The 22,571-nt window shown below is 40.9% G+C and overlaps 1 protein-coding gene across 19 annotated transcripts in view; it reads right to left on the minus strand.

Annotated features, from left to right (window-relative positions):
- Positions 1-22,571, minus strand: part of NCOR2 (nuclear receptor corepressor 2) — a 708,717-nt gene that overhangs the window by 250,471 nt on the left and 435,675 nt on the right. For all 19 annotated transcript variants that reach the window (XM_089653704.1, XM_089653697.1, XM_089653690.1 and 16 more), the window contains exons 13-14: positions 10,095-10,149; positions 8,049-8,147 (exon numbers count right to left, since the gene is read on the minus strand). In XM_089653704.1, coding sequence (XP_089509830.1) covers positions 8,049-8,147; positions 10,095-10,149 — 154 coding nt within the window. The remainder of the gene's footprint in view (positions 1-8,048; positions 8,148-10,094; positions 10,150-22,571) is intronic.

A 22,571-nucleotide genomic window follows, 5' to 3' on the forward strand; every position in this document is an offset into this window, starting at 1 on the left:
ATTTATTTCAGTAATGTAACTTAAAAGGTGAAAAGGGTTCCTGAGCCTTTAAATGGTCTCTCAGTCTGGTTCAGTAGGAATCACAATCATGGGAAAGACTGCTGACCTGACAGTTGTGCAGAAAACCATCATTGACACCCTCCATAAGGAGGGAAAGCCTCAAAAGGTAATTGCAAAAGAACTTGGATGTTTCCAAAGTGCTATATCAAAGCACATTAATAGAAAGTTATGTGGAAGGGAAAAGTGTGGAAGAAAAAGGTGCACAAGCAGCAGGGATGACAGTAGCCTGGAGAGAATTGTCAGGAAAAGGCCATTCAAAAGTGTTGGGGACTTTCACAAGGAGTGGACTGAGGCTGGAGTCAGTGCATCAAGAGCCACCACACACAGATGGATCCTGGACATGGGTTTCAAATGTCATATTCCTCTTGTCAAGCCACTCCTGAACAACAAACAACGTCAGAAGCGTCTTACCTGGGCTAAAGAAAAACAGACCTGGTCTGTTGCTCAGTGGTCCAAAGCCCTCTTTTCTGATGAGAGCAACTTTTGCATCTCATTTGGAAACCAAGGACCCAGAGTATGGAGGAAGAATGGAGAGGCACACACTGCAAGATGCTTGAAGTCCAGTGTGAAGTTTCCACAGTCTGTGTTGATTTGGGGAGCCATGTCATCAGCTGGTGTTGGTCCACTGTGTTTCATTAAGTCCAGGGTCAACGCAGCCGTCTACCAGGAGATTGTGGAGCACTTCATGCTTCCTTCCGCAGACAAGCTTTATAGGGATGCTGACTTCATTTTCCAGCAGGACTTGGCACCTGCCCACACTGCCAAAAGCACCAAAACCTGGTTCAATGACCGTGGAATTACTGTGCTTGATTGGCCAGCAAACTCGCCTGACCTGAACCCCATAGAGAATCTATGGGGTATTGCCAAGAGAAAGATGAGACACATGAGACCGAACAATGCAGAAGAGCTGAAGGCTGCTATTGAAGCATCCTGGTCTTCCATAACACCTCAGCAGTGCCACAGGCTGATAGCTTCCATGCCACGCCGCATTGAGGCAGTAATTGCTGCAAAAGGGGCCCAAACCAAGTACTGAGTACATATGCATGCTTATACTTGTCAGAGGTCCGATATTGTTCTATGTACAATCCTTGATTTATTGATTGCATGTAATATTCTAATTTTCTGAGATTGTGGATTTGGGGTTTTCATGAGCTGTAAGCCATAATCATCACAATTATGACAAATCACGGCTTGAACTATTGTGCTTTGCATGTAATGAGTCTATCTTATATATTAGTTTCACCTTTTAAGTTGCATTACTGAAATAAATGAACTTTTGCACGATATTCAAATTTTTCGAGTTTCACCTGTAAGTGTGGTATTTGCATTTGGAGTCTATTGCTGTGAACCTACATCATGCTTTCAAAGGAGATGTCCAAGCAAGTGAAACAGGCCATTGTAAGGCTTCAAAAACTATACAAATCCATCAGAGAGATAGCAGCAACATTAGGAGTGGCCAAATCAATAGTTTGGTACATTCTAAGGAAAGAAGAAAGCACTGGTGAGCTCATCAACATAAAAAGGCATGGATGTCTATGGAAGACAATAGTGGTGGATGATCGCAGGTTCCTCTCTATGGTAAAGAAAAACCCATTCACAACATCCAGAAAAGTGAAGGATACGCTCCAGGAGGTGGGCGTATCATTGTCAAAGTCTAAAATCAAGAGCAGACTTCACGAGAGCAAATAAAGAGGGTTCACTGCAAGGTGCAAAGCATTCATAATTACATAGTCTAGCTGAAAAGACAAAAGTCCATCCAGTTCAACCATTTAAAAAAAAAAAACAAAAGTTATAATCCTATACCCACAGTTGATTCAGAGGAAGAAAAAAAACCCAGCAAAGCATGATCCAATTTGCTCCTGCAGGGGAAATAAATTCCTTCCTGATCCCCCGAGAGGCAATCAGATATTTCTTAGATCAACGTTACCTATAAATGTTAATATCCAGTTATATTCTGTGTCTCCAAGAAATAATCCAGGCCTTTTTTGAAACAATCCACTGAGCTGGCCAGAACCAACTCTCCAGTGAGTCTATTCCACATTTTCACAGCTGTGAAGAAACCTTTCCGTGTTTGGAGATTAAATTTCTTTTACTCCAGACGTAAAGAGTGCCCCCTTGTCCTCTGGGATGACCTAAGGGTGAATAGCTCTACACCGAGTTCACTATATGAACCACTGATGTATTTATACATGTTGATTATATCCCCTTAATCTCCTCTTCTCAAGAGAGAATAAATTCAGTTCCTCTAGTCTTTCAAAATAGCTCAGCTCCTCCATGCCTCTTATCAGTTTGGTTGCCTTTCTCTGTACTTTCTCCAGTTCCCCAATGTTCTTTTTGTGAATTGGTGCCCAAAATTGAACTGCATATTCCAGATGAGGTATTACTAATGATTTGTACAGGGGTAAAATTATATATCTCTATCTGGAGTCTATACCTCTTTTAATACAAGAGAGGATTTTGCTCGCTTTAGAAACCGCAGCTTAACATTGCATGTCATTATTAAGCTTGTGATCTACCAGAATTCCCAGATCCTTCTCCACCATTGATTCCCCCAATTGTACCCCCTTGTATGTATGATGCATGCATATTCTTAGCACCCAAGTGCATAACCTTACATTTAACCTCATTTGCCAAATACAGTGGGGTTCGAAAGTTTGGGCACCCCAGCTAAAAATTTGTATTAATGTGCATAAAGAAGCCAAGGAAAGATGGAAAAATCTCCAAAAGGCATCAAATTACAGATTAGACATTCTTATAATATGTCAACAAAAGTTAGATTTTATTTCCATCATTTACACTTTCAAAATAACAGAAAACAAAAAAATGGCGTCTGCAAAAGTTTGGGCACCCTGCAGAATTTATAGCCAGCACTGCCCCCTTTGCAAAGCTGAGACCTGCCAGTGTCATGGATTGTTCTCAATCATCGTCTGGGAAGACCAGGTTATGTCAATCTCAAAGGTTTTAAATGCCCAAACTCATCTGACCTTGCCCCAACAATCAGCACCATGGGTTCTTCTAAGCAGTTGTCTAGAAAACTGAAACTGAAAATAGTTGACGCTCACAAAGCTGGAGAAGGCTATAAGAAGATAGCAAAGCGTTTTCAGATGTCAATATCCTCTGTTCCGAATGTAATTAAGAAATGGCAGTCATCAGGAACAGTGGAAGTTAAAGCAAGATCTGGAAGACCAAGAATAATATCAGACAGAACAGCTCGCAGGATTGTGAGAAAAACAATTCAAAACCCACGTTTGACTGCACGATCCCTCCAGAAAGATCTGGCAGACACTTGAGTTGTGGTACACTATTCCACTATAAAGAGATACTTGTACAAATATGGTCTTCATGGCAGAGTCATCAGAAGAAAACCTCTTCTACGTCCTCACCACAAAAATCGTTTGAACTTTGCAAATGAACATATAGACAAGCCTGATGCATTTTGGAAACAAGTTCTGTGGACCGATGAGGTTAAAATTGAACTTTTTGGCCGGAATGAGCAAAGGTACGTTTGGAGAAGAAGGGGCACAGAATTTAATGAAAAGAACCTCTGTCCAACTGTTAAGCATGGGGTTGGATCAATCATGCTTTGGGGTTGTGTTGCAGCCAGTGGCACAGGGAACATCTCACGAGCGAACTGTTGGCGTTTTATAAATACTATATAATAATAATTGTCCAATTACTTTTAGTCCTTTGAAAAAAGGGGGATGACTACTTTCAAGAGCTGTAATTCCTAAACCCTTCCTCCAATTTGGATGTACATACCCTCATATTAAACCTGAGAGTGTGCACTTTCAGTCCATATCCATTATAGTATAACTATAGCTTGAATATGTTTTGGTAAATACCTGGAAAAACTAAAATTGTGCCTGTGTCCAAATATATATGGAACTAACTGTATGTAGAAAAAGTAAATATTTCCTGTAGGACAGTCTTTAATCTAATGTATACATAACTATCTCCCTTCCTAAATGGCAGAACTATACTAGCAAAAGGTAGAATGAATGTAAAACATCAATACCAAGAAAATTCAGCAATTTACGCTCAAATCATTCTGTCCTAGCCAGATTATTTTATCTGCGACTACAGACACTACAAATAATATTTCACCTCTAAGAGGGTAAATACAACACTACCACCACTGCCAAATCAGAATTATTTCTTAAACCTGTGCACAGAACAAGTTATAACCTGTGGAAAGAGGAAATATATTTTATTTTCTTCAGGGATTGAGAAAAGTATCTGTGCGCACCTCCTTAAAAAGGATTTCTAGAAATCCTTTATGATCTTTTTCTTGTAAGTAATACTAAACATCAGGGCCTCATGGTTCAAAATCTCTGAAAGTGGAAATACCTTTATTGTGCAGACCAACTGATCAGAGATTCTCTTTCATTCTACCAGCACAGCATTAAAACAAATGGAGACCTAGTGGCTGCAAAGGGCAATATTTCACCAGTCACAAGGCCTGTTACTCTGTCAGTGGCCTCCAAACTGCAGCTCGGGGCTGGATGCAGCCCTTTGCTTGCCTTTTTCCCACCCTTGGGGCACTTTTCCTCCCACTGATAAGATACTATTCCTCCCACTGACATGAACAAAGGGGCATAATTCCTACTACTGAAAACAGTGGGGCATGATTTCTCCCACTGGCACCGGTGGGACCTTATTCCTCCCACTGACACCAACAATGGGGTACTTTTTCTCCACCTAACACCAATGGGGCACGATTTCCCCCACTGACACTAACAATGGGGAGCTAGTTTTCCCCACTGACACCAAAACTGGGGAGGTATCCCTCCCACCAACACAAACAACGGGGTACTTTTCCTCCCACCGACACCAACGGGATACTATTCCTCCCCCTAATACCAAAGATGTGTTGTTTACTCCCAATGACACCAGAACAATTTCTACTCCCAATGGCCACAGTCCACCCCCCCCCCCCCCCCCCCAAGAACCACCTGCACAGAAAACCACATTTTGAGATGATCAATAGACTAGGCATGGATCCTTTTTTTTTTGCTATTTGGTAAAGTTATAAAATGCTGAACATTTGAGGGGAAGCTTTTTCCCCCCATCCTCTCATGATCCTCAACTGATGACAGTAGCTACTCTGTGCTACCTTTGAAGAGTGGCAGATCGGGACCCACTAATAGGGAGACATTTCTACAAGTTTTATTGATCATTTATGGTCTTAGGATGTTTGTGCACCAAACAAAGCATTCTTGTATTTGTGCACATGGAAAATGTTGAAATAAAATGCGTTCCTTCATAGATTGTCATATATGTGGATTTTTCTTTTTTACTTCCCCTTTCATTAATTCAAATGAAGTTCCTGGCAAAGGTTATGCAATAAGAGCAATTCAGCTATCTTTTATTCGCATCTCTGAGTGTGGTAATGCTAAAGTACAGAGTGTGCCTACAGAATATTCAGATAAATTTAAAGGGTAACACTGGACAACCTAATTTTTACTTTCTGGTGTATCATATAGACTTTTAGCTGCTAATCACAAAAATAGCCTGTAATTTAACCTATCACATACCATTTAATAGAAATCTTCTATTTTTGTAATTTGCAATACCTGTTGGCTATGCTACACAAATGAAATAAACCTACAAAAACATGTAACTGCTGTTGATGCACATCCAGTACATCAAGTACAACAAGAATATCTGTGAATATCTAACATTAGTGGCTCTGTTGCTTGGAATGCAGCTAGGATATATCAAGTCCAGTTGTTAAATATGCAAATTGGACAATGGTATCTGCACAAAAGTGTGGCATTACATTAAAAATAAATGGCCACTTCAAAAGAATTTGGTTCTAGAACAGAACAACATGGCATGTGGATCACTTGTTAACCCAAAAAATATATTTTTACCTCCACTTCTTATAAAACCTGTACAAATAAAAAATGTTGTGAAAGTGATGAACAAGGAAGGTGAACATTTTCATTATTTGAATCAGATGTTTCCAAGAATAACTAATGCCAAGATAAAGGACACCATTTTTGTGTGTCCACTGATCAGATTGTTCATCAATTTAACACGGTTAGAAGATCTGTTAGTGGGGCCAGAGAAAATCACCTGGAAAGCATTTAAGAATGTCACTGAGAATTTTCTTGGCAACTACAGAGCACCAAACTACATTCAGCTGGCTGACAAACGTCTTACAGCATTCAAGACCAATAAGTGCACCATGTCACTGAAGACTATTTTCTGTATTCACACTTGTACTACTTTCCCAAAAATCTAGGTGCCGTCAGTGGCGAACATGGTATAAGGTTTCTCCAGAACTTTGCCACCATGGAAAAATGTTATCAAAGCAAATGGAATCCGTCAATGCTGGCTGACTACTTTTGGACACTACAGTGAGATGCACTGGACAAGAAGTACATATAAAAATCAGCAGCGAAACACATTTAGCCGTGTTGAACTCATGCATATGTTGGAAACAGTCATTAAAACTTAATTTCAGATTTCTCAAGATTTCTATGTAAAAGGTTATTCTGATACTATATATGTGTTCGGTTTCCGGGAAGTAAAACTTTTGTAAAAAAAAATTGTTGCCCAGTGTAATTACACATTTTTTGCCAGAGATAGCAAATATAACAATGTTGTATAATGAAAAAGCAGTATTTGTTTTAGTTTTAGGCAAGAACAACTTAACTCATTATCACAATCAAGCATGAAAATGTCACACACACCTCGATGAACATCCTTTTAGCTTCAGTCTGACTTTGTCTGCGGCACTTTGTTGGACTGAAGTCCAGCCAGAATATTACAAGGATTCTCACACTGAACCACTGTATTTTAAGATTGTATTATATAGTACTATATTTCAGCAGGTGAAATTTGTAATTGTCTTAGCTCAGAAAACAAACAAAAGAACACAACTTGAAAGGGTGTACACTTCCATTATTACACAAAAAAGTATAAAACCACAAGAAAATGTCAGATTTTCTTTAAAACCCCTATAAGCACTTCAAGACTGGCATGGTACACCTCCATTTTTCAGTGGTGTGATAGTTTGACTAACAATTACTCGGTCACGTAACAATCTACCAAAATATTTTATATTTTTTTATTTGGGACAGATCAATCAGTCTTTTGGCATTTAACCATTTTTTTGTCATTTTTTACTATAAAAAAAACAAAAAAAACTTTCTTCTACATTCTAATATAAAACCTATCAAATACAATGTCAGGACAGTTACAAACACTCCCCAAATGACCTCTTTTTTGGAAAGTGGACATTCTAATTGTGGTCTTATTTTTTTGCCACACTTTTTTGGAAATGAAGAAACATATTGGTATTTAGGCAGTTAAGGTGCATCTTTGCCTTTTAAAGTATGTTATTAGACAAAGAAAGTTCATGAAGGATGAAACTGCATTGCGTACAATGGGTAGATGTCAAACCTAAAACACGTTAAGCCACCCCTAAAACATGCACAAATCACACAGTTAGTGGTGGTCACCAGAACTTTAAACCTTCCCCCCTTCTAAAATAAAATCCCACGTTTTTGGTAGTCTGTGGCCCTTCAAGTCCCTACCCACCCCAATCTCCAATTTCAATAAATCCTTCCTTGCTGTAGCCAGAGGATTTAATGAATGGATTTATTCATTGAATCAGTTTCTCTTGAAGGTTATGTAACAAGAATAATTCTGTTATCTTTCATTCACATCTCTGAGTGCGACAATAGTAGAGTACATTATGTGCTAAAGAATATTCTGATGCATTTCAAGGGTAATTACAATTTTTTTTTTACCAGAGAAAGCCTGGCTGGCAAACAAGCAAGGCCATAAGGGTAGGTCTATCCGTCACAACAGGGGCACCTACTGGCCATTTAGTTACAACAGTCAGTTGTAAAGCAGTTAAAATGTGACCACCAAAATATCCCACCGATTACTTTTAAAAAAACAGCCAGTGTTCACAGTGGATATCTATGGGAGAACCAGGTTTGACTTCAAGAGAGAAAAAAAATATAATGTCTTACTTGATTCTTCCCACGGCGTCTGTAATTCCTTCGTACAAGACTTTTGTAGTTCTCATTCTTTTTGGTCAGGTAGTAGAAAAGGACACAATCTGACACAGTCTGTGAAAAACAGAGAATACCCATATATTAACCACTTCAATACCAGACACTTTCAACCCCTTCCTGCCCAGGCTAATTGTCTGTGACAGCGTGAGGAAAGTGCTGCCGATAACTGGCAACTGTATTTACATTGTAATCTGCTATGTCACTGGACAGAGCTGTTCACGTGGTAAAAGGCCGCTGTGATTGGCCTTTTACCACATCACGTGATCACGGAGATCGCCAAGTGCGCACCACTGAGAGCGGGCGGGCGGGAGGGTGCGTTCTGGGAGGATGTCATATGACACCCTCCCAGAACTGGACAACCACGCTGTAGCCGTCATTCGGCTATAGTGCAGTTGACAAGTGGTTAAGCTTTGAAAAAGAAAAAAAAAATGGAAGCTGATTAGTTTCTATGCAGAGCTACTCCAGATATTGCACTGTCAATCACAGCCAGTGAGGAGGGGGCGGGTTGGGTTCAATGGGCACACAGAGCCAGCTCAGGAGCGAGAACACATGAGTGCCCTTATAGCAAGCTGCTTGCCTAGCCTACAAATATATTCTCTGCCACAGTAGATTCCTGACTATGAAAGAATACACAGTGCCAAGCACCTGAGCGAGTATAGGGTGTGTCCAGGTGTCCTACTGTCACAATGCACCCCTCCGGACCCACTGCCCCCCTCCTGTCACTTTGCCTACTGCTTCTCTTCTGTACCACTGCCCCCTCCGGTCACAATGCCAAGATACCCCTCCCCTGTTACAATACCCTCTACCCTCCTGTCACACTAACAGGTGTGGTGGGAGGATAGTGGTGGTGGGGTTGTGGTGAGAAGACTGGGGGAGCAAAATGCACCTTCGCCTGTGTAGACAAAAATTCTTGCACCAGCCCTGTATGATGGTGACATCACAATCTCCAGCTTATCCAATCAGAGAACATTTTGCATTCATTGAGAATATGAAAAGTGTTCTCTGAATGGACCTCATACTGGGAAGGTGCCCTCCTGTGTTCAGTAAGCATCAGTGCAGCTGCTTGGCACAGGACCCATAGTTAGCAGCAGTCACTGGAGTAGCTGTGCCAACTACAGTGATTTCCAGCTTCCATAGGGATCCCACAAGTATGGCACATACATATGTTTGTCCAAGCTTAACCAATGTAACTATGTAAAAACTGCATTTCCTGAAATCCAGCTTTACATTTAACACTTTCACTGCCAGAGCTATTTTTGCATATTTTGGTACACTTTAAAAAATTATATAGGAATTGATGATTAGTTAAAATAAACATATATACTGTATTTTCTGAAAGCAGAGACCCTGAAGAATAATATGGTCAGTTTTTTTATGTCACATGATATCAAAGCAATTTATCAAATTAAAATGTTTAATAAAAAATACACCAGCATTAAGTTTAGAGACCACAAACGCAATATATTACCATTTTTTTGTAAAATATAAAATATGTCAAACCTTAAAATTGTTTGCACCCATAAAAAAAACAACTAACTTTGGTACCCAAAATGTTCCATAGGTGACACTTTAAAAGCCCTTACAGGACATCAGTTTAGAGGTAACCATAAACAATGGACCTAGAATTATTGCTCTGATAGTATGCAACATGTGTAGTACAATCCACAATTGTGTATGTACAAGCCCCAGACGTGGGTTTACATAAGTGTGAGTACGTGGGGGTGAGACGGGCTGAATTGTTTTTTTTTTTGTGAATTTTAAGTGTTTATGTGTATCTTTAATTTTTTTACACTATTTATTTTTTTTATATTTGTGAAGCTACATATATGTGGCATGCAGGAGATAAAGTAGGTCTCTTATCAAGTTACTACATTACAATGATTATGAACTTAGAAGATAATGATTTTAACCAATACTTTAATGGGTGTTCAAGAAGACTAAGAAAAACATATGTAACAAAAAAAATACTTCAGTCAACTACAAAAAGATTAATATTAGTACCTTTCTGTCCAAGAACGAAGCAATGAACACAAAGTTCTTTGGTTGCTGGATAAACCTGTAATGAGAAAACCATAACAGCTTAGACTTAACACCATAATAAAGTCTTAATTCCCACCATGCTGTATGTCACATACATATCACTGTCCCTTCTACACTACAGTACTATGTGTATGGATGATGTCAATGCGCAAACAGATTTCACATATATGCAATGGAACCTTAAAAGTAGAAGTTTGTCTTGAGAAAGCACACGTTTGCAGTTGTTAACCTCCTCTTCTGAAAATACTACTTTCCTGACTGTGTGATCTTGTATTTTCTGGGTCAATGATCTGGAAGTATAAGTACGCCAAGCAGGATCTGTGGCTTTCCTAATCTAAATGCTACTTCTGATTCAGTGATTTCAAAGTAGGGGTGACCAGGCAATATCATATGCGGCATTTGGAATATTAAATAGAATTTGAACTATTTAAGAGAAGTATTTAACAAGCCAAGTGTTAGTTTATAAACCAGTTTTCCCAAAGATGACACAAAAGAGAATGTACAGTGCAAAACATATAGGCAGAATGCTTTGGGCACCTTTCTTAACATGTTACATGGCACAACTATATTCAGGGTGTACCATGCAACCTATTACTAAAGGAGCGGCCCACGCTACCCCCCTACACCCCCCCTCCCCACCTACATCCCTGCTTTTGACAGCTATCAGGGGATCTTTTCCCCCCGCTAGCTGTCAATTTTTTCAAAAAGTGGCCGGACGGAGCCCTGAATGGCCACAGCGTGGTTTCAAAAAAACAAAGCGTGAATGGGAAAACTATAAGTTCCGACAACCTTTGTGCTATTGAGCGCTGTGGTAGTTTGTTGATTCTTCCGGTCAGTGTGTATCTGCACACAGATATACTGACAGGTCTGCATGAGTCCTGCATGGTACCATTGATCTGCTGATCACTGGTGCAATGCTTTCTAGGCTCCCAAAACAAAAAATAGTAAATGCACATTTTTTTTTTACCTGCAAACAAATGTGTATTTATTATTTTTCGTTAAAATGTGAACTTTTCTGTTAAAGAATTAACATGAAACGCTAGCAGATATGCATATATTCAACATGTTTGCCAGATAAGAATCTATTGATAATGAGACCCAATGCAAACGAATGCTTAATCATGGTGCACATCTAGTTTTATTAAATTATTATGGCTTGTTACTCCCTAATTGTAAAATCTGATGACAGGCTACTATAAATCTTATTGGTAATCTGCTTCTGATACATCTTTGTACGACTATAAAATCAAACCATTTGGATATATACGATATCTAGTTTAAAAGTAGTATCATTGCATAGAACAACCAGATGTATTTCTACGTTTTTTGTCTCAGAGAACACTGTTCAACAGGTAAAAAGTTTTGGGCATAAAATTAGCTAATCTTACATAATTTTGGGGTGCTGAAAACGAAAATGACCCTAAAAAATGTTGATTGGCTCTAGTTTCCATGATATATTCACCCATCTAATGACGTAAGCCATTCAAAATGATGATGCAACTTCAGCTGCATATTGCGCAATTGATACTGGTGACCAATAGAAAATTGCATGTATACTGAGATGATGCAATTTTAGCCTTTAATTGCATCACTTCACTGCATAAAAGCTGCAGTATCTGTAGCTGATTGTAGTTCGACAGCGTCTTTACATTTCGTTTTATGCTTATATAGGCTACTCAGTAATGCCTCGAACTTGTGTGAATAAAGCAGATAATTTCTGCTATATCTGCGGTGAAATAACTTTTATCTCACAAAAAAGGAGGATAACAGGAATGATTAAGAAAGCCTACAACTTGTATTTTGGCTGCAAGATAGGAGACCAGGACAAGAGCTGGGCACCACATATATGCTGCAATTCTTGTGGGACGGCACTGGAGCAATGGTTGAATGGAAAAAAGGCATCTATGCCTTTCGCTGTGCCAATGATTTGGAGAGAGCCAACAGATCATGTTAGTAATTGTTACTTTTGTATGGTGCCTCCAATTGTAAAAGGGCTAAATAAGAAGAAAAAGTTATCTGTGCACTATCCAAATATTCCATCGGCAATATGTCCAGTTCCTCATGGAGAGGGGCTACCAATTCCTAAAGCACCAGAATCCTTCGTGGTTGAGTCAAGTGAGGAAGAACCTGAAGCGTGTAGTCACGTGCAGTTGTAAGAGATAGCCCTTTCCTCGAATACAAGAGAAAAGCCAAGAGAAGCAAAACCGACACAAACTGAAGACAAAACTAGTGAGAATCCTAAGTATTAAAATGATTCAACTTGGCTTATGGCTATAATTTTTCTTGGTAATCCTATGCAATATATTATGCCATTTAGGCTTTGTTATGTAGTCAATATCACTTGCTTTATATTTGTGGAAAGACATCTATCTATATAATTATTGTGCATTATGTAGTCATTACGCCTATAGTAGAAAACTTTCCGTTTACAGAAAAACTAGAGCCAATTGACAAATTTCATTGTTATATTTGAACTCAGAATGTGAAATTCATTAAGAAATGGATCCTTTTGTTTCCAAAACTGGCAAAAAATAAAAATTTGTTGAACAGTGGAATTAAAGGAAATTACACCTACTAATTGCTTTGGACAGGAATACAATATCAGCCCACAGTTTCACAAATCAGCCCTATAATACTGTTCAGCTTTGAAATGTGCATTTGTAAGTCTGCCGGGCCGGAGTTGTTACTTTGTAATCAGTGATGGCAATCACTTATTAAATGATAATGTTTTGCAATGCACTTTACAAAAAAGCAGCACATACAGGATCGCAAATCAAGTTAGAATACAATGTAAAAAAAAGAAAGAAACTCATTCAAATGAGGGTCCTACTCATAAGGGTTTGCAATCTAAGATGAAAAAGAAACAAAAGGTGCAGAGGACTAATAAGGTATTGTACAGAACTCAGATCACAGAACAGTCTGAAGAACTGTTTTTTGAAGAGGCTGTGTGGAGGGTAGGGGTTATTTATGGAGTGTCTTTTCAAATGCTGGAAAAATCCTTGACATATTATAGTAGTTGTAATTCTCTGACATGAAAAATGAACAAATCATATTTTTCTATAGTATGTGCCGTAATTCAAGGTACTGCGTGTGATTTATGTCTCATTTCTCTTCCTCCTGCTATCTGCATGAGTCATTTCTGACAGGCTGTGTGGACTGCAAGTGAGGGGAGCTTGAGCAGCCTGTCATTGGTAGTCTCAGCCGTGCACGTATTCCTTTGAGATTACATGGGGGGGGTTCCTTTCCCTGCACTCAGGTCTCGGATTACACTCAGCTCTCTGCTACTTAGTGTGTGTGACATCAGAGCCCCACCCCCTTGCATCTGGACTTTAAATGGCTGTAGAGAAGATATGGCTGCAAATAAACAGGTACAACTATCACCTGAGGCCTGTCACTTTACTAGGTATACATAATGGTTTACAAACACTTTAATGAAATGAGGCGAACACAGAAGGATGAGAGATATGTAATTCCTATAAGGAGTACAGTTTCCAAGTGTATCTAACAAGAAAGTAACATGGAGTAGTGTGGCTAAATGAGTGAGCAGTTGTTAAACGCTACTACCTACTGAATGCATCTCCTCAGGTAACTGGATACAGAAATGATACATTTCACTGAGGACAATGGATCACAATTATTGTACATATCTCTCCCACTAGTCTGTAGCAGAGTTATCCAAACCTGTGCCTGCAATCTGTATGTAATTTAAAATGTTACAGAGGAACGTCACCCTTGAAAAAATCCAAACACAGAAGAGGAGGTGTGTGTGTGTGTGTGTGTGTGTGTGTGTGTGTGTGTGTGTGGGGGGGGGGGGGGGGGGGATGTTGGGAGGCAAAGTTCCACTTTAATGGTGAATGTCCCTGTAGGGAAAGGGAGCCTTGACTGCTGGAAGCATGGCATCACTGTGGGAATGAACCTAAAAACGGAAGGTAAGTGGCTCGTGGCTCCCTTAGGATTGGCTACAAAGACCTGGGGTGACTGTGTGGTGCTACTCTGGGTCATGTCCAATTGCTCTGAGAAGATTCAGCTGTCACAAGAGTTGCCCACCCTCCTTGTGTTTTGTCACAGCTTTATTGGCGGTTTTGACCTTGCCAGCAATTGATGTTGCTTTATGGACTATGCCCTCAAGTTAAATTCTGGGGTCAGTCTAATGCCTGCCTGGCACCTATGGCAAGGACAGGCCTCTTAGACTATGTGAGTTTATGTTTTATGGATGCTCACAGTAGAACTGTGACTGGCATTGGTGTTTGGTACATTTGGACAGTTCAATAAAGCTCTGGCCTTGCACTATTTCCAACTTAAAAAATGGAGCTCCAGTCTAATGTAAAAAAATAAAAGTCAGCAGCTACAAAAACTGTAGCTGCTGACTTTTATAAAACAGACACTCACCTGTCCCTCGGTCCAGCGGTGTCCTCGCTACAGCCAGTTTCACTGGCTGTTCTCTCTCTCTGGCGCTGACATCTTAAGTGTGGGCATCCGGCTGTGATAGCTTGCAGCTTCACAGCCGGGTGCTCACTGCACATGTGCAAGTAGCAGTGCACCTTATGAATGGTTCCGTGATTTTCTGGGACCTGTCATGTGTCCCAGAAGACTACAGGGAGAGAAGGAGGACAATTTCTGCTTCTGATCGCCTAGGTGATTGCAGAGGAAGTGGGAGCAGGTATCTGTCAGAATCAGGTACCATCCCCCCCTGCTCCCCAAAGGTGCAAATCATTAACAAGAAGTGGGGGACAAGGCTTTAAAGTGGAACTTCCCCTTTTGAGTGGAGCTTTGCTTTAATCAGCTTCTATGTTGGGCAATGTATTTGATTTTTAGTTGGTCATAAATGAGCCTATGTTTCTCAGCAGTCATGAATAATCAATTATAAACGAATAGGTAGGCTAAAGAAAACCCCAAAACACATCAGCTGGGCAATATGCTGGTTACTGACATGCCCAGGGTTAATATACATACATTCGATTGGAAGCTGTTCTCATTGTCTTGTTATTATGTCTGATTCTTCGCTGTAGACATATTAAGATATTTTAAGCCACTAAAACACTTTTCACAGTGGCTGTAGCTCATAAGAAGAAAAGACTCCAAATTATCCACAAAGACTGTGTCTAGGTGATTCTCATTTTCAGTCTGTTGCTTTTGTAATATGATTAATTGTACACTGGACAGAGTTCTTTTACACCACTGAGCAGCAGTATCATTAGCTAAGCTATGTTACTTGGTTAAACTGGATACAGTACTGGCCCTGGTCAACAAAGGCAATTATTTAAGTATGACACATATGGTTCTTTTTAGTCCAGGTTTCAGGGGACCAACAATCACATTAACAGAACCAGGTCCTATGAAATGTGCAGGCATTGTCAAAGTCACAACGAACGCACTGTACTCCATTAAAAAAAAAAAAAATGCATGTTCACTCCACACATTTTAGAATGTTCTTTCGGGCTGGGTTCATACTTTTCTGCTATGGTACATTACATGACCGAGTGCATTACATCAACATGTGTTAACATAAGCTATGTGCATTAGAGCATGGCAGTGGCATTCTTTTTGAATAGATCCCCAACACACCAAAGACGATAGTTCCAATGAACATGTGTTACAGTGCAACACGAAGCGTAGTAATGCACCAAGTGTTGTAATAAACTGGTTGCCAAAAATGGTGCCATTTTTTGTAGACATTTTAGAGCACTGCCAATGTTGTTTGAATGGGCTGCATTTGGGGAATGTATGTTAAAGAGGAGTTCCACTCACCCTGAAAAAAAATAAAAGAACTGTAGCTGCTGACTTTTAAAAAAAACAGCCACTTACCTGTCCCTCGGTCCCGCGTTGTGTCCCCCCGCAGCCCGTTTCACTGCCCATCCTGTATCCCAGGAGGCCGGCATCTTCAGTGTGGGCACCCAGCTGTGATAGCTTGTGGCTTCACAGCTGGGTACCCACGAAGCATGCGGGAATAGCGCTGCACTTCATGAATGGTCCTGTAGTCTTCTGGGATCTGTCACATGTCCCAAAAGACTACAGGGAGGGAGAACACCTTCTGTTTCCGATCGCCTAAGCGATCAGACCGGAAGTGGGAGTGGGTACCTGTCAAATTCGAGTACCTGTTTTTAACATACTGTCACCCTAGCAGCACAGTGTCACCACAGTGACACTGTACTACTAGTGGGGGGTGACAATTCTTTTTTTCTTTTTTTTTTTACACTGATTGCTTTTACACCCATAAAGGCTGTAAAAGCAATCATTTCTCCTTCTCTCTGGCTGCATTCTTGCAGCCATTAAGAAATACCGTGCGAGCTGTGATTGGTCACAGCTTGTCACATGAACAAGCAAACACAAATGCTCCTGCGCTTGGGGATGGACTCGATGCAGGCTACAACCACATTAAGAATGTCCTGAAACATGCACACCTTGCTGCCCTCAAATGGATCGGGGGAATCCAAATATACTGAATGAGGAAAGAACAAAGAGAGGGCGCACAGGCCTAGTGCATTACCATAAAAAATGTTTAATAAGAAGTAAAATAGGTGTTGTACTCACAAACAAGAATAAAGTCAAGGCACATCATTAAAGAACAGCTGGGTCAACACCGCAAGCCCAGGCTCTGAGGAAGAGGCAAGTCCTCGAAACGCGTCAGCCTATTGGATGTCTACACTCCCCATTGCGGACTGTTACTCAGCGCGGTGTTGACCCAGCTGTTCTTTTATGATGTGCCTTGACTTTATTCTTGTTTGTGAGTACAACACCTATTTTATTTCTTATTAAACATTTTTTATGGTAATGCACTAGACAGCTTGTCACATGGTACAAGGCTGTTGTAAATAGCCTTGTACCATGTGACCTCTGATCATTCACAAACTTCACAAGTAGTAAGTAATGATGTCAGGAAGGGCTTCTTGCTTACCACTATTCATGTGACATCACACGATCGGGATCTCACACAGAGCGATCCGGAGGACACAGCGGGCACCGGATCACAGTGCGCGCCCCCAGGGAGCGTGCACAGGCAGGGAATGCGGGAAGATGTTTATAAACGGCCACCCACTCCTGCAATGCTCCAATCCGGCTGTTTATATACTTGGGCCAGACAGGAAGTGGTTAAATGAACAATGGGGCAGAGACACAGAACAGTAGTTACATAACCATGAATGTTTGTAACTACAGAGATATGAGATTCAATTAAACTAATTGTGGCCATGCACTTAGCAATGGAATTTTAAATTCAATTTTTTTTTGTCTAAATTGCGAAGCAAAGGAAGACATAGGGGTTGTTTTCTTAAAACTGGAGAGTGCAAAATCTGCTGCAGATGTGCATGGTAGCCAATTAGCTTCTAAATTCAGCTTGTTCAATTAAGCTTTGACAAAACAAAACCGGAAGCAGATTGGTTTCTATACAGAGCTGCACCAGATTGTGCATTCTTCAGTTTTAGTAAATCAACCCCATAAAATGGTGTTTTTGATCAATGCAAGGAGATGGTATCAAATCGCCCTGAGTGCAGTGGAAATATCGAACGGCTTTCAACCAAAATCCCATTTACATTCTATTTTGACTCGATCTTTCTATAAACTGTATGAAATTGTGAATTCATTGCCCAGTTTTTATGTCAAAGGTGACGGAATTTGGTGGTCATTAGGACTTGTGGATAACAGGTTGCTTTGTTTCTGGTATTACTTGCAATCATATTTGAAATGGCGCAAAAGCAGATAAAAATTACTGAGAATTCCTGCCATTGCATGTGTACACCCTTGGGTTCACCTTCCCAGCAAAAGGGGGAGCAGGTGAGGAACGGTAAAAATGTGGCTCAGCCCAAACACCCCCTCCCACAAACGGTAAGTGTAAACAAGCCCTTTCACACTCACCACACCAGTGCAGTCAGTGCCCTGAACACTGCCACACCAGTCCCAGGGTCACCATAAGGCCTTGTTTACAGAGGGTATCAATGTGTACCCCATGTGAGAGTCATGTTTATCCACATGGGGATGTACAAGTGCCCTGTGCATCCCCATGCAGGCAGTCCCATCCATATCTATTGGGACACTGCTCCCAATCCGACTTCGGTGCAGGGGCAATTGCACACAATCTGATATCAGGGACATGCACCCACATAGATGTCAGTTAGGGAGCAGTGACGGTGTCCCATTAGAGATTGATGGGACTGTCTGCATGGGGATAGGGAACAGCCCTCACATGGGGTATGCATCGATACACCCCATGTGAACAAGGCCTTATAGTACCACCATTCACAGTGTCCCTGATCACACCACACTAGTCCTAGTGTCACCAAAAGGCCTCATTCACATGGTACATATCAATGTGTACGCTATGTGAGGGCTCTGTTTACCTGCTGAAGATGCATGTGTCCCATGCATTCCCGTGCAGGCAGTTCCATCCATGTCTGTTGGGATGCAGCAGCTGTACGGACACAGTTGCTGCTGGCAAAAATAAATCTATGCAGGGTGCAAAACCCGAATGCAGTGCGATTTGGGAGTGGGAGCAGCAGCTGTCTTTGTGCAGCTGCAGCACCCGAACAGACAACAATGGGACTGCCTGCACGGGGACGCATGGAACACCTGTGCATTCCCATGCAAGTAAACACTGCCCTTGCACAGAGTATGCCTTGATACAACCTGTGTGAATGAGGCCTAATGGTATAGGCAGTCACAGTGTGCCCAATCACTGTCACACCAACTCCTAGCCTCAATATAAGGTCTCATTCACATGGGTGTATCAATGCCTACCCTGTGCGAGGGCCATGTTTACCCACATGGGGACACATAGGTGTTCCATATATCAACATGCAGCCAGTCCCATTGTTGTCTATTGGGACACAGCTGCTGCTCCCAATCTTACATCCATGCGGGTGCAAGGTCCTAAATGCAGACAGTGTGACCAGCCAGTCACAATGTTCTTGACCACCAACACACCAGTCAGTGTCGCCAGACAAGTGTAGCCAGCAACAGTGTTCCTGATCACTGCCAAACCAGTGATGTCACCAAACCAGTACAACCAGGAACAAGGTTACTGCTCGCTAGCCACACCACTGCTACCGTCACCAAAGCCAGTGCAGCCAGAAACAGCGTTCCTGATCACAGTAGTGCACTGTTGCCTCTGCTTGCCGCCTGTTCTGACCCTGGCCTGTTTACTGACCTCATTTCTACCTGCTGCCTGGACCAATCCTTTGCCTGTTTATTAAATACTTTACTACTGCGCTATAGCCGAATGACGGGTACATCACAGTAGTCCAGTTCTGGGAGGGTGTCATAGGATGTCCTCCCAAAACGCGCCCCCAGTGGTACGCACCCGGCACTGTCCTTTGGACACAACTGATCACATGACATGGTAAAAGGCCAATCACAGTGGCCTTTTGCCATGTGATCAGCTGTGTTAAATCACAGCTGACCACTATGTAAATACACTTGAAGGTTACCGGCAGTACTTCCTTTGCAAAATCCTATAATAGAATCAAAGAAAATTTTTTCCCCTAAAAAAATTTTCATTCCTTTTTTCGTTTCTAGTGCAAAGAATAAAACACCCAGTGGTGATTAAATACCACCATAAAAAAGCTCTATTTGTGTGAAAAAAATGCTAAAATTTTCATATGGGTACAGTGTCGCATGACTGCACAATTGTCCTTCAACGTGTGACTACTGCCTGAACTGACCGATCTGCATGTCCTGCTAACTACATTCCTGAGATACAACACTCCCAAAAATCCTCTGTGGACAACTGCACTACTGGAAACACTAGAACTCTATTTTTCACCCTTTATTCAGCCTTCCGTATCTTCTGGCCAGTGAACATGGCATTCCTGTAGGCAGATACGAACCAGTAGACTAGGCTTGTTTGGCTTACAGGAATAGGAACTGTTATAGGTGATGCTACACTAAACTATATTCCCTAATCACTCGCAAAGTTGTTTGCAGACTCTTCCCATTGTAAAGAAGCACTATCCACCACCTCATGAAATGGGCCGCTCACCATGAAATGTGCTGCAAACTGTGTAGCAAGTCTAACATGTCATCATAGGTAAGTGTCATCCAGAATAACCTTTGCATCCATCCACAGTGCTCTCCTCTCTGGTTCCCAGCACCAATCCAAGCTGCAACAAATAAAGCTCACACTGGAGCCAGCAAAGATGGTAATAGTGTAGCACTTATTGCACCATTAAAATCACATGACAGATATACCAGTGCAAAACCGTTGAAACGTACATAGAAAGCCACTGCTGATCAATATCATGCAATGGCATGATGCTAGCATTAAAGTATCCGCCCCAACATGTTTCAGCCAATAGGCTGCCTTCAGGTGACCTCTAGTGCCGAGTTACACCATGTTTACATAGCCCATTAATCTCCACTAATGGGAGGAAGGGGCAGACCTTTCAGCCATGCTGTTGTAGACAAAAGATAAAAGAAGCTCAGCTCATGTCTATAAAGGTCCGCCCCCCCCTCCGCATAGGTGGAAATTGATGGACTACATAAACATAATGTAATTCAGCACTAGAGGTGCCCTGAAGACAGCTTATTGGTTGAAACACATTGGACAGAGACTTTAGTGCTGATGTCACCCTGCTGCATGATATTACAGTGGTTTTGCATGAATATATTAGTTTGTTTGGTGTGCTATGCATGTGATTTTAAAAGGTGCAATAAATACTACACTATTGCCATGTTTGCTGGCTCCGTGTGAACTTTATTTGCTGCAGTTTGGATACATAGGCTACCTTGGATGACACTTACCTATGACATGCAAGGCTTGCTACACAATTTCATGAGGTGCTGGATGGTACTTCATTACATCTACTTTTAATAAATCACATGGTTTTAGCATACTACTCTATGGTCCTTCATACTCTTACCCATTATTACTTTGAGCTGCTGCCTTTGGATAACCAGTGACAGACCATGAAGACAGTGGAGTCAGTGGTATCCTGCGTGGTGGCCCCCAGTTGGATGATTTCTGCGCCGTTGATCTCTTATCATTTGGAGATCATTACCATTTGGTAAGGGAACTTGCGCACTTGTCTGTGAGGTTTTTTATCATTTTCAAGATTCCGCATTTGGACTTTTATATATTTCTCTTTGAAGTTTACTTCTTGGTTATTCATAAGTGATTTATATGTGAATTTCAGCATTTATTTGATGAACATGGTTTATTATGGTTTACAATGAGTTAACTTTATTTTTCCACACACATATTTTTGTATTGATCACAATAGAGATATTGATTTTGTGCAACTTTTAAATTAATTATTTTTGTAATTCCTTTGTGTCCGGAATATAGGTTGCTGGATTACCTCTTTTTGCACTAAGCGCACACATTTTTCTGTGTTTGAATTTCAATCCATGTATGACCGGCTAGTGTCACTAGGGCATCATCAACAAATGAAGGTAAGCAATTAAGCTGAAGAGCAGGTTGATGGAGTATGTCTGCTATATAGGAATGCAGTCATCTAATATCAGATGACAGTTCAAAAGAAGTCTCCATTATGGACTTACAGTGGATATCTTGAAAATTAAGCAATATAAGAGAATTTGAACATGGATTTATTTTAATAGTCATAAATAACTGTCATGAGTAATGCCAACTGTAATATTTTGCTCCAATAGGTTAAACATCATGAAAAGAGGTATTAAACTAAACTGTATTTCTAGTTAGGGCAATAATGAGTAGATGGTATTTTCTAGGGCTTTTCATCTCATAACACAGCAGAGCCTCTATCAGGTCTTCAATGTCATATGGGTCCTTTTGGAAGATGTCTCTTCATTTTCTATGCTTGTTAGATGCTGCCATTACACACAGAGTGCCCCACTGAATTTTGAAACCCAAGGTGCTGTGGAATTTACAACCTGTCTTTTGTTTCCCACTTTTAGTACTTTGGCATCTTTGCTTTGGGTAGCAGAGGACCCTGTCCAGATACAGCTTATTGTTCTCATAAATAAGTTAGCAGCCGACAGCAACAGTTGCCCAAAAACTGTTCTTAATGGGATACAGAGATGTTAGAAATGTTTGCTGTAAACACAGCAGATAGGCTATAAACTACAATTCCCTTATTTCTCTGGAACCACCTGAAAATGTCCACAGACTGTGAACGTTTCAGTGGCGCAACAAACAGGTCTGATGATTTACTGCTCTATCAATTCAGAGGATCTGGAGCTGGGATCTGGATAACGGTATCTTTCGGCATAGGAATTCCCAGCACGTGACAGGAAAATATGCAAAGAAATGCTTAACACAGAGGAATGGTTAAGGTTAGGCATTGATATTTATGCCTAAAGATAACAGCACCAGACCCCGGGCACTAAAAACAACATAGTGTTTGCCCTGTCCTACAATACTGTCATTTGTCATTGTTAGGTCAGGTTCAAATCATAGAAACTTAGACCAGATGAGTTTCTGCATGTGCATTTTTTCTGCTTTCCTGGCCCGAAGCATCCACATCAGAA

This window comes from Staurois parvus, unplaced genomic scaffold (genome assembly GCF_062004578.1).
Source record: "Staurois parvus isolate SC_StPar_1 unplaced genomic scaffold, SC_StPar_1.0 ptg000719l, whole genome shotgun sequence".
In the NCBI taxonomy this organism is placed as follows: Eukaryota; Metazoa; Chordata; class Amphibia; order Anura; family Ranidae; genus Staurois; species Staurois parvus.